General features: G+C 49.0%; 1 protein-coding gene across 2 annotated transcripts; it reads left to right on the top strand.

Annotated features, from left to right (window-relative positions):
- The first annotated feature begins 5 nt into the window (after nucleotides 1-5).
- Nucleotides 6-2,200, top strand: LOC112343500. 2 transcript variants are annotated; one of them, XM_024667079.1, is made up of 14 exons: nucleotides 6-46; nucleotides 95-210; nucleotides 257-342; nucleotides 393-503; nucleotides 553-657; nucleotides 719-909; nucleotides 966-1,010; nucleotides 1,074-1,208; nucleotides 1,256-1,355; nucleotides 1,403-1,474; nucleotides 1,521-1,618; nucleotides 1,674-1,791; nucleotides 1,847-1,912; nucleotides 1,961-2,200. In XM_024667079.1, coding segments are annotated over exons 1-14 (1,443 nt in total). In that variant the 5' UTR covers nucleotides 6-44; the 3' UTR covers nucleotides 2,159-2,200. The 2 variants fall into 2 exon arrangements, with proteins under 2 accessions (XP_024522847.1, XP_024522846.1); XM_024667078.1 differs by having other exon boundaries at nucleotides 1,847-2,200.
- Nucleotides 2,201-12,684: the final 10,484 nt, after the last annotated feature.

Below are 12,684 nucleotides of genomic sequence, written 5' to 3' on the forward strand. Positions count from 1 at the left end.
TCTCTGTCGTGGGTTTTTAGAGGGCTTATCCGCGAAACACGGGCATGTAAGTGTCTTTGAAAATGGTGGGTCTTCGCCAATGGTGTTCTTCCAGGTCGGAGATAGAGTTCCAAGAAGAAGATCATAGCATTCGACTCAAGCGCGAGGTCGTGATCGAAACGCCCAAGAAGGAGCTCATTGCTAAGTTGAGCTCCTGCATTGCTGATCCAGGTAAATGCTGGTTCCAAGCTGAGGCTAACTTCTTTTTTTCTCGCAGATGAACGGCATGAGTTCCAGCTCTTTTGTCAGAGGATGGAGCAAATGTTTGGCTTGGAATTTCGTACCAGGAAGGAACAGTTAACTGTATGTTTCGTTCTCTTGTGTCTCCAAGCTAACGAGCTGATTTTTCTCAGGAGCTGTATGATCTGTTCAATCCACTTGGGAACAGCTCGAGCAAGATAGAAGAAATGTCGGATCTTCAAGTGAAAGAACACGAGGCACGATTTTTGGAGCACTTTGCGAGTGTGAGTGGTTTCTCTTTTATCCTCGCGTATCGTTTGACTCGATGCATAGATCATGAGCAAGAGCAACTTCAAGGCTTTGAGCGACTACGAATGGAATGTGGCTACCTCCAGTCAGTATCTCTTTCATCTTCCTACAAGGATCGATAAAACACAGGTTTTTTTCTTTGATCTTCTCTTTTTCCCTTTAGATTCGTGTTCATCTTCTCTTAATGCAGCTTGATGACGAGCTCTTCGTAGATACTCCATACTCAAACCCTTCAAACACGGATCTGGGTCGATTTTACGTTGTGTTTCGCCGTGGTATTGGAACGGATCAAAAGAGAGCTTACTTCTTCAAAGCGAAGCTGGATTATATTGTTCAGTTTTGTTGGGATGCGACATTCAAGAAACTGTGGAACCGCCTCAGGTATGGTGTCTCCATCAGTTCCTACTTACAAAAATGCCTCTTTTTTTTCTGAAAAGATCATGCGTCGGGAAATCCAAAGCGCACGGACGAGCAATGTTAAGGTTCTGTTTATCTTTCTTATATCTATCTGGTTGACCTTTACTTGTTCCACTTCCTGGCACTAGAACCGCACACACTTCTTCAGACAAATACGTCTCTGTAAAGCGGATCCACATCTCAAACTCGTTCGAGCTGAAAGACTTTTTCAAAAGGTTTACCCTGCAAGATCCGACTTTTGATCACACGATCATAGTTTACAGGCAAGTTTTCTCATGAACGTAAATTATCATATCGCTTTGGCCTGCAGGAAAGTCACGGAGTTGTGTGATGCTAAGAGAAAGAAAGACTTTGGAATCTACATAAAACACTACAAGGAAATTCCTATGGCGGACATGGAACTAGTCCTCGTAAGCTCGATGCTTTTCAAGCCTGTTATGAAATCTTTTTCCTGCAGCCCGCTAAGAAGCATCCAAGGCTACCTTTGCAGGACTGGATAAAACTTATTGTTTTCGCTTTGATCTGTGTGGTAAGAGAAGCAACGGAATCCTATATCTCAAATCTATGAATTTCAGGCAGCAATTGTTTCGGCATTGAGACGACGTTCTCAAGCGGCCATCGTGATTGGTATTGTTGTTGCGTTTGTCAGCTACGCCATGAAGATCTACGTAACGTAAGTAGTTCTGTTAGCTGGTTTCACTTGCGTGCTTATGGCTCGCCCCACGCAGGTTTAATATGAATGTTCTCGAGTACGAACGAGACATCAACAATCTCATGGCTGGGAAACTACTCGACTGTGGGCATGGAACACTTCTCCATGTCCTCGACGAAGCTATCCAGCAGGAGGTACTACGACTTTTCGCCTCAAAAAATCTTTCTCTGATCGCGTGTTTACTTGCAGGTGAAAGAGGCAATCATAGCGTACTTTGTACTGATGAGAAACCCTGGCGGAACCATCAGTGAAGAGGTTTCCTTTGGTCCATTCAACCAAGTATTCAATCGATTGATTTTCCAGGAACTGCGGCACCGATGCAATGACTTGATTGAGAGCTACTTCGAGAATGGGACAAGTGAATTTGAGGTCAAGGACGCTGTGGATAAACTCCGAAGGCTTGGAATTATAATGGAGAGGGATGAGCGGATCAAGTACGTCTTGGTGAGAGAGGCAAACGAGAAACTCCTCGCTAGAATGATGGAGTCATTGTGTGAATGAAGGCAACAATTTAAAGCTTTGCCATTGTCCTCTTCTAGATTACAAGGTGTGCATCACATAGAGAAACTCAAGCGATGCGAGCACAAAGTGGGGCTCCATCGATGGAAACTTGTAGCTGGGATCCAGCGCAATGTTGTAGCACAGCTCCAAATTATACAGCGAGACATAGGATTTAATGACGTTTTATTATGGTATCACGTTAACGAAGATGGGATGTTGTGTCGATCCAAAAGTCATGCGTCGGGAAAATCCAAGTTCCTTGTCCGCCCATGGGAATTACCTTATGGTTTTTCTTCAAACTCCAAAGCGACATGATAATTTATGGCTGAGAGGACTTGCCTGTAGACCTTTTGAAAAAAGTGTTTCAGCTCGAACGAGTTTGAGAAGGAGTCCACTTCACAGAGACGTATTTGTCTGAAGAACTAGAGCTAGCAAGTGGAACAACTAAAAGTCAACCAGATATATATAACAAAGATGAACAGAGCCTTAAAATTGGTCGTCCCTGACTGGATAGAACTTACCATTTTCTCTTTGATCTGTGTGGTAGGACAATCCTATATCTCAAATCTATGAATTTGATGCAGCAATTATTTCGGCATTGAGACAAGCGGCCATCGTGACTGGTATTTTTGTTTGTCAGCTATGCCATGAAGGCGTAAGTAGTTTTCGTAAGTGGTAAACGTGAGTAGTTTTCTTAGCTGCATCCTCTCACGCAGGTTTATTCTCGAGATCAACAATCTCATGACTGTGGACATGGAACACTTCTTCATGTCCTCGACGAAGCTATCCAGCAAGAGGTACTCCTTTTCGCTTCAAATTTTCTTTTTCTGATGGAGAGGCGATCATAGCATACTTTGTGCTGATGAGAAACGGAGCCATGCAATGAAGTTGGAAGAGCAGCCTTAGTTAGGATAAGGGTGTGGCTATGGCTGGGGGTGCGAAACACTACTCTGGAATGTTCGTATAGGTAACACTGCTCCATGGGTTTTCAATCGAACATCAGAGCTGAATCGTCTAAGGGACCTCCTAAGATCGTTCTTCTGACGGGTCCAATGGACTCGGGCAAAACGGCGCTTCTTCGCGAGTTCTCCTCTAGGCAGCGTGCTGGCGACTACCAAGGTTGACATGAGTTTGATTAATCCCTCAGATTTTCCCATTAGCTTAGTTCTCTTAAGCTCAATGATGCCCGGCTATTTGATAAAGTCTCCTCGCAACTGCTTCTTGATGCAAAGATCACGCTGAAGACGCCTGGGTGTTTGCATGAGTTTTTCTTGAAGCAGAAGGATCCCATGGACAGTTGCTTTCACGCGCTACATTTCCAAGTACAAACACTCTAAAGGATTTCCCACAAACATCATCGATCAAGCTGATTTCTTGACTCACTGGACCCCAACCGCAGAGGAGCTAGATGCCGTACTGAAGTTCCTGGTGCGGATCTCTCAGCAAGAGTGGGCTAACGTGGTTTTTGCTTCATCGGATTAAGGAATGGTTGTGTGACAGTGAGTGGTCATGACATCGTCCATGCAACTATTGGGCACTTGAACGAAGCGGAGCCCAAGGAGTTCGTGAGGCTGTGTCTGAATAAATCGGAGTTGAAGCGGGAGTGGCTTGAAGCGGAGGTGTTTGCAATTTGGGATGACGTTTATGCACACTACGGGGGAGCCATTATTCAGCTGTGCGGTCTTATCGAAAAGGCGCTACGCTCACAGCCTGGTAAAGTCTGCGAAATATGGGATGAGGAGAAGCTGATGCACATGAATGACGTTGTTGAATCAGGTTTCATACGGCGCATGCAGACCCGCAACAAACTTGTCCTGAAAGCACCTGAATGAACACGCGGGGACTGGAAGAATGTGGTGGAAGCCATGGCAGCTGCTGAGGATGGAGACGTCCCCGTGGAGAAACTGTGTGAGACTGTGTCTGGAGCTGCACAATGATTCGTTGCTATCTCCTCCAACACAGGGAGCCAACGACAGGGACATCAAAGTTGTATCGACTCCGATTGTCATGCCAGTCACGAGAGCTGAGCATCTGGCAATGAGAGAAGATGAGTTGTAGCGCGACTCAATCATCTCCAGAATTTCTTCTCCGATTACCAGCGGAGGAACAGCAGAGCTTCACGATGTCAGAGACGACGTGGTGCCCCGAGGCGAAGCGTTCCACAAGCAGCACTCGAACCGCTGAATCGTTGACGTTGTTGCTGTCAATCTATATCATAAATTCAATTCTTTTCAACCGTATTATGCAACTGTCTGGGTCAATACCTGAATTTGAATGGGTCAAAACTTCATTTTCTCAAAATCTGAATTTTCCATTCATCTATAAATTGAATCCTTCGTTTACGCGATGGTCAGTGCGATGGTTCTCCTCAGTGCCAGATCTGTTTGCTGGGAAGTTCTTTAATCGAACATCAGAGCTGTCTAAGGGATCTCCTTACTCCCGTGACCATCGGGGATCAAGGTCAGATCTTTTTTCTGACGGGGCCAAGGAATCTTTTTTCTCGGGCAAATCGGCGCTTCTTCGCGAGGTCTACTCTAGGCAGTGTGCCGGCGACGACCAGGGTGTTCCAGCCTACGTCGACATGCGGGTGAGGAGCAACAGGAATCCCGCACAGTTTGAGATAAACTTGGCCGACAGTCTTGCAAAGTCTCTTCAGCTCAAAGTAAAAGCAGATGCGAAGCTGCTTGCATGGGATCTCGAAAGATCTTGCTGAAGACGCCCTGGAGTTCGCTCAACTTTTGCTGGAAGGAGCAGGATTCCATCGACATGGTGATGGCTGCTTTCGAGGGCTACATGTCCGCTCTGCTAAAGCACCAGTCGGCTTTCTTCAATGGATTTCCCACGATCTTCATCGAAGAAGCTGGCTAGCTGGACCAGAACCGCAGAGGGAAGTTCCTGGTGCGGATCTCTAAGCAGGCGAATGTGGCGAACGTGGTTTTTGCTTCATCAGAGAACTTCTTTAAGGAATGGTTGGATAACATCCGTGGTCCTATAAAAGTGTTGGCCACTTGAACGAAGAGGAGGCCAAACAGTTCGTAGGTCATCAGCGACTCGCCCTTGAACCGGGAGGGGCTTGAAGCGGAGGTGTTTGCGATTTGGGATGACATTTATGCACACTGTGGGGGAGCCATTCTGCTCCCCCACAGTGTGAGTGGCGAGTGGCGAGTGGCTCTACGCTCACAACCTGGTCAAGTCTGCAAAAACGGGGAGGTGGTGAAGCTGGCGAATGACTGAAGCTTTGTTGTTGAAGGTTTCCGTCCAAACTTTCTGATCAAGATCGATAAGGCACCCCTGGGGACTGGAAAAATGTGGTGGAAGCCATGGCAGCTGCCAAGGATGGAGTCGTCCCCTTGCATGAACTGTCTGTATCTGGAACTGCGCTTAAATCAATGATCCGGTATGATCGCAGGGAGCCGACTCCTTGGGACAGGGACATCAACATATCAGCTCCGATTGTCATGTCAGTCACAAGAGCTCGACATTTGGGATCACCCAAATAATATTCTATATGATTTTTTAGATTATACTAAGCATTTTGCATCAGCCATGGAAAGTGAACTTCCTGAAAAAATTACTAGCCACACTAAGTAGGATGTGGTACATAGCTTCTCATGCTTCTTCTTGTCCTGTGAAACTAAGCCACAGAAAAACTGCTGGACGGAATCGCTTGCGACCATCGGCGTCCCCTAGAAACATTCTCAAACTCACGGTAAATCGCTTTTGTCTCATTAATCAAGTAAGAAAGCGGTGAGCAGCCCGACCATATAAAAATCCTTGTCGCAGAGAGCCACCTTGGCGTGCTCGCGGACATAAAACAAGAGCCGAGTATCCAAGCTGGGACGGAAGGTCCAAGGCTGTGGAAGAGCTAGCAGACAACACTGTGGGTTTACTTGGAAGCTGCCCGCTGTTTGGACCGTGTCTATGAGCCTTTCGACTACTACGCGGCTGCTAAGTTATATCCGCATGGCCGGTTTCGGGGGATCCACTTAGTCTTAATACGGGCTAGTGGACAGTGCCTCTAAACAGTTGCATTTATGTTTTTCCAGGTCGGGTCGATCGAAATCGCTCGCTGCTGGGCGACAAGGTTGTGGGAAATGCTCAGTTCCAAACAGCGTGGGTGTCAGCCTTTGGGATCAACGCGTGTTCCTGATAATGGAGCAGAGCACTCAACACACACAGTGTCTCCCTCTCTCTCTCTCTCATCTCTCTCTCTCACACACACCAGATTGATTTTGCTTGGTTGCGGCTTTTATCACAGCTTATTCCGAGGATGTTTACATGAGAGAGAGAGATTTTGCTTGTTTGCGGCTTTTCTCACAGCTTATTCCGAGGATGTTTACAAGTTTTGATGACAGCTCGCAAGTGAGCTGGTGAGCTGTGGTTTTCGAGTTTGATGCGCTTCAAAGATTGTGAGGCCTCAACTCAAAAGATTTCCACGTTTTGCTAATGTTTTAATGTTCCCGATGGAACCACTGAGCCTGGGCTTTGCTTTTCTTCTCTTTTGTGCGTGGGTGCCATGCTTGGCTTGCGCAGGGGACCCAGTCAAGCATATACCTATATTATAATAGTGTTGGATTGGAGAGCTTCAAAGCAACACCTTGCAAGGTGTTGCGCTCTGAGAGGCTCTCTGACAAGCTGGCCTACAAAGAAGAACAAAGCTTTGATCGAGAGAGCGTCCAATCTCTTTCACTGACATGCCATAGTTTTGGTTCCAGGAATAAGGTCCGATTCGAGATAGGATAGCACGCTCTCGGACATTCAACTAAGCTTTTTATAGAACAAATCGCTTTCTGGGGAAGTCTAAAAAGAAGGACGCAAGGTGTCGTTTGGGACAATTCTATGCGAGGAAGAAACCACCAAACGATCGCAGCAGAAGGACTAGTACCATACTTTCTTCGCGTTAAGTTGCCTGAAAACTCCAGGATCTCTTTGATCCTCTGAGGTGTCTTCGCTTGTCCAAGAATCTCCAGGACTCGAATAAAAAAATCTCTGGGCCATGGTAGCAGTGCGGTAAATACATTGAGATCGATCACGATTTTCTTGCTGCTGGCCAAGGAGGAGCAATCAATCATTTCCTGGCCGAAAACATAAAATTCTATCTGATGATTCCATGCAAGACGACGAAGCAAGCGCGAGACCGAGCGTTTCAATCGGATAATTCACGGGAACATGATGTGGGTGTGGCCAGGGATTGTGGCCATATGGCCCAGACACGGCATATAGCTGGCCGGGAAGGGAATGGAACCGACAACCTCTGGAGCATCGAGATTGCCGTACGACCACCCCGACCACGTGTCAGCCCAGGACCCACCAAATCTTGCTCGTATCCTAGAAAATCAGGTCGCCATCTTGGGGGGAAATGCTCTCCTGCCAGAGGCCATGCCCGCCACCTTTTCTTGTTTTTACCTTTGTTTCTTACCACTCTGCTTTTAGGGTTCTTGGAAAAGGGCCCCCCCTCTCTCTCTCACACACAGACTCCCGCACATTCAAGCAAAATGTGTATTGAAGTGGAGCGTCTCTTTCAGTTTGATTCTGTAAGATACCACACATTACACGCCGCGTGGAGTTTGGTGGGCATACAACAATCCTCACCTAATAACATACCCAATTTCGCTGCCACCACCTTTGGCGAACAACTGCGTACATTCTCCTCATGGGCGGGTCAACACCTCATATGTCTAGTGTGCCACAACCTAACTATGCCATGCCCTAAGAATCAGGAGCCCTAAATCCAGATCCTGGGAAACGTAACGGCCAATCCGGCCGTTATGCACTTCCGTACACTGGCGCCACCAGGAATTGGGCGACACGTACACAAGGCGGCTGGCCGGCGAGTTAAATTTTGGGCAGGCAACGTGTCGGGAGGTCCCCATGTCACCGGACAAATATCTGATACCGCCTCCACCGCCCGACACGTGTCTTGGCACTTTTGTTGGCAACCGCCACGTACGTCTGACGGGCATTTCTTTGGGCGCGAACAAGTCTTGTCTTAAACCTAATTTTTCTGCGAGCCCTGACGAAGCGGATGGATGGGGCGATTTTGATTTCTAGTCCCGGAAAAGTTTCTCTTTGCTACAAGTTCTCCTATAAAGCTTTGTTTCGCCCCTCGTTTCTTTCAATCTTTTGCCCTTGATAGCTTTCAATCGAATCAATCCACCGCGCACCGCGCAACGCAAATGATGGCGCACAATCCTAGCTTTCTAGCTCACGACTCTCAACCGGAGCATCCCGGGTGGAATATGCCGCCCCCACATTGTCGGCGTCAAGCTCCACGTCATGTGGACCCTGTGGATAACGCCCGAATAAATATCCTGAGAAAACTATGGGGAAAGAAAATATATTTTTTTCTCTTTGCGGGTCACACACCGTACGACAAAAGCAGCCTTATCAAGTTTGGGTCACTACTTTAAGTTAGGTGGTTGTGGTTCACGTTGGAAAAGAGAATGGGCCATGGCCCAATCACCACGGACCCCACAGCCGTACGCGTGGAACGGCTCGCGGAAAGAAGAAAGAAAGAATATACCTTTTCTTTTACGGCATTATAGTGCGAATCTTGCTTGATCGCGTTCTTTTCTTTGTCGAGATAAGTCGTGTCGCTATGTCAAGGGACAGCTCGTGTAAAAATTTCCAAGGGAGACTGAAAGAAAGTAAAAAGAAATGGAGGCGCCATGGAAAGAAAAGAGGGGCCACGATCGTGCACGAACGGGAGTGGATTAAACCTGGGGAAAGATGGAATAAACCTTAAAGTATCCATACGCGTTCGTGGCATCGATTAGATCTTTATACTTGTCACATAGCTAGTCGGCCGCTGCTCGGCGATATTTTCGAGGTAGGGAAGGGATTCGAACCCGGGACCTATGGTCTTTGTCTTAAAGGTAAAGTTAGTTTTAAGCGGGTGGTCCGTTAAAATGGCCTCTCTTCGCATTCTTCTTGGGACATTTGGGAAATTTCGTTTGACCTAATTTTTCATTTCCTATTTTTCATTCACCCTTCTAACTTGAGGAGATTCTTCTTATCTTTGCTTCTTCTCTGGTTCTTGCCTAGGGGAAGAAAAAAAATTTGCAGTGTAGGAGCTTGGCTAGCGATTGATTTGACGGAGAGCGCGAGAGCTCATTCTTCTTCTTCTTCTTCTTTGCGCCTTCCTCTCTCTTTGATCGATCGAATCTGGATCGCCCAACAAGAAAGAAGAGGCAGACGATGGCGCCGCTCATCCAATTCTTGCAGTGAAGGAAGACCCAAGCGATTTTTTTCTTCGATTTCAAGATGCCGGGAGTGTTGATCGATGATATGCCCTTCTCGCTGGATCATCCCGCCTCCACATCGCCATTCTTGGATAATCTCTCGCCGCTCTCATCGCCCTCTTCCCCCTTCCACCAGATGCATCACCACCACCACCACCTCCACCAGCAAAGCAGCAGTCTTTTGGAATCCATAATGGCCACCGTCTCTTCTCCCACCTCGTCCTCTCCGCCGTCCTCTCCGGTGGATAGTCCGCGCGGCACGTCGCACGACGCCGCGCTGTCTACCGTGCTGCACCGCTTCCTACCGTCCAACAACAGCGATGAAGCGACCTGGAGCGCCGAGGACGTCTACTCTTGCGACGAGTTCCGGATGTTCGAGTTCAAGGTCCGGCGGTGTATGCGCGGCCGGAGCCACGACTGGACCGAGTGCCCGTTCGCTCATCCGGGCGAGAAGGCTCGGCGGAGAGATCCGCGGCGGTTTCACTACTCGGGCACTGCCTGCCCGGACTTCCGCAAGGGGAGCTGCAAGAACGGCGACGCCTGCGAGCTGGCGCACGGCGTGTTCGAGTGCTGGCTGCATCCCGCGCGGTACCGCACGCAGCCGTGCAAGGATGGCCGGAGCTGCAAGAGGAGGGTGTGCTTCTTTGCGCACACGTCCGAGCAGCTCCGCCTCCTTCCCCAGGTCTCGCAGGCCATGAGCAATTCGCCTTCTTCCACTACCTCTTCCTCCTCGCCACCCTCTTCCTCCTCCTCAAACGCGCTCTTCTCGTCCTCGCCGTGTTCTTCGTCGCCATCGCCATCGCTGCCCTCTTCTTTCTGCGCCACCACCTCGCCGGATTCCTTCTCCTCCGCCGCTTTCGTGGGCTCTCCCTGCTCGCCGCGAAGATCTTCCGCCTCGGCCGCGGCATCGCTTCTCCGGAGCTTCAGCGACAAACCATTCGTGGGCTCGTCGCCGTCGCTTGGCTTGGATTCGTTCGAGCCCTCCAGCGCCATGTCGACGTCGCACTGCTGCTGCCACCAGGGCCCGCAACAGCAATCGCCTCGGGCAGTGGCGGCATGCAGCGCGGCACGCCTCATCTCCTCCCCGACCTCCACTCTCGTCGGCCTCGCGCAGTCTCCACCGCCGCTCTCCCCGCCACTCTCGCCGTCGCAGTCGCCGCCCATGTCGCCCTCGGCGGTACCGCGGCGTCACCTCGACACCCGCCGCCTCGGCTTCGCGTCCGCGCCGTCCAGCCCCGCCACCAGCCACCATCCGCTCCACAACAAGGCCATGTGCGATCTCGTCACGGCGCTCCAGCAGCTCGAGCTCCAGAAGTCGGTTGCCGTGCCGCACGTCGCGGGCGGTATGCAGCACGGTACCGCCGGCTGGGTCCAGTGCAGCCCGCAGTACAGCAGCGGCCCCAGCCCGCTCCGACCGGGGGCGAGCGCGGGGAGCTGGGCAGCGCCGTGCGCCGTGCCGCGCGGTACGAGCGTCAGCCTGCCGTGTACCCCGACCAAGCCGACGAGGTGGGACACAATGTGGGAGATGGAGATGGGCGAGGAGGATCTGTTGGAGGAGCAGGAGATGCTATCGATGCCGGTGCCAAGGGTGGAATCGGGCAGGGATTTGCGAGCAAAGATCTATGGGAGGCTGGCGAACAAGGTGATTGGAAGTGGTGGAAATGGTGGTGGTGGCGGCGAGAGTAGCGGACTGGGGATCGGGTACGAGGCTGGAATTGGAGAGCCAAGCCCGGATCTGAATTGGGTGAACGATTTGGTGACCGAGTGACATGGATGGATGATCCGACCCAACGCGCGCTTGGCGATTTCTCTCTATACAGGCATTTTTCGATTCTTTTTTTAAGATTTATTCAGTAGGAGCAAGCAAGAGTAGCAGCAAAAGACTCAAGAGGCGATGGATTGAAGAAAACAAAAACAAGGGAAGAGTTTCTCAGGAACTGAGGTGCTTTGGTTCCGGATCAAGCAAAGGCAAGAGGGGTGAACCGATTTAACTCGGACGAGGTAGTAGTTTAACGATATTGAAGAAAAATTTGAGAAAGTTGGCAGAGGAGTTGTGGTATATGATGTTTATAGGAGGGATGGTGCCAGATCTCTTTCTGTAGTTTGGGGGTTTCTCTTTTTTTGGTTCTTCTTTCTTGCTCACTTGGTTGGATGAAGATCCTCCAAGTCTATGTTTATTTCTTGAATTTTTTTGTGTACATTGTTTTTGCAGCTGGTCTTTTCCATTTTTTCTTTATGTAAATAATATATACTATATATACTATATAAATGCCTTTTTAACGCACTTCTCTCGCGAAGAAATTGGACCCTCATGTTAGTAGCTCTGGAAAATGACACCAAAAACGACTGACTGTAGCTAGGAAAACTAAATAAAAAAGTAGACAGTGGAAGTAAGAACAACATGAGGTCTTTGATCATCAACATCAGCAACGAAAAGAACTATGGAGAAAAAAATTAATAAAAAAAAAAAGCAAGAAGAGTTTCAAGTCTTTCAAGCAACTCTCTCTACCTGGTTGGTCTTAAAGCCGGAGGCCTTTTTTTTGGCTTGACAAGACGAGATTCGGAAGAAGATATCTGGGCTGTACAATGTACATAGATATAGAATCACGAGGATCAAGACATCAGCACCTATAGCAACTATTATGGATAGATTTAATCAAACAATCCCGAGCTTGATATTCTTGAGCGATTGAGGGACCATCCTGAGCCTTGAAAGCGACTGGCTTGCGCCGTGGCGGAGGTGTTGATCACTCTAGGAGAGCTTTCCAAGTCAAAACAACCAACAAAGTCTTTGAGATAGGCCTTTGCGTGTGAAGGATAGGGAGAGCTTGATGTCCAGTTAGCCTTATCTGCACTTGTTGCTTGGATGGTGACTAAAGCTATGTGTTTCTTGAGAGGCGTATTAGTTATTAACTCCCATACACAACAGCTTCCATCTTTTAGCTGTGATTTAGAGGCCACAACCCGTGACTTCCTCGGGCTATGCGATTGAGTCCATTATGGAAGACCAGGATGCTCGGGCATCCTTTCGATTGATTGCATGGAGCACAGGGCGTGGAGCGTGGAGCTTGGCGTTTGGAGCTTTAGGAGCGTGAAGGTTTGGAGTTTTTGGAGCTTGGGTGGATCGCTTGGGTGGTGCTGGTTGGAGCTCACTGGAGCTTTTGGAGCGTGGAGTTGATCCTTTTTGGAGCTTGGAGCTTGTGGAGCAAGCGTGGCTTGGAGTTTCTGGAGCGTGGAACTATAAACTTGTATAGATATTGGAATTTCAAGTGTACAACAATGTAT

Source organism: Selaginella moellendorffii, unplaced genomic scaffold (genome assembly GCF_000143415.4).
Source record: "Selaginella moellendorffii unplaced genomic scaffold, v1.0 SELMOscaffold_154, whole genome shotgun sequence".
In the NCBI taxonomy this organism is placed as follows: Eukaryota; Viridiplantae; Streptophyta; class Lycopodiopsida; order Selaginellales; family Selaginellaceae; genus Selaginella; species Selaginella moellendorffii.

Excerpts from the sequence above, each read along its gene's own strand:
- LOC112343500 (XM_024667078.1), top strand. Across the intron at positions 211-256 it reads CTCCTGCATTGCTGATCCAG|ATGAACGGCATGAGTTCCAG; the intron begins GTAAATGCTGGT and ends TTTTTCTCGCAG. Across the intron at positions 1,356-1,402 it reads CGGACATGGAACTAGTCCTC|CCCGCTAAGAAGCATCCAAG; the intron begins GTAAGCTCGATG and ends TTTTTCCTGCAG.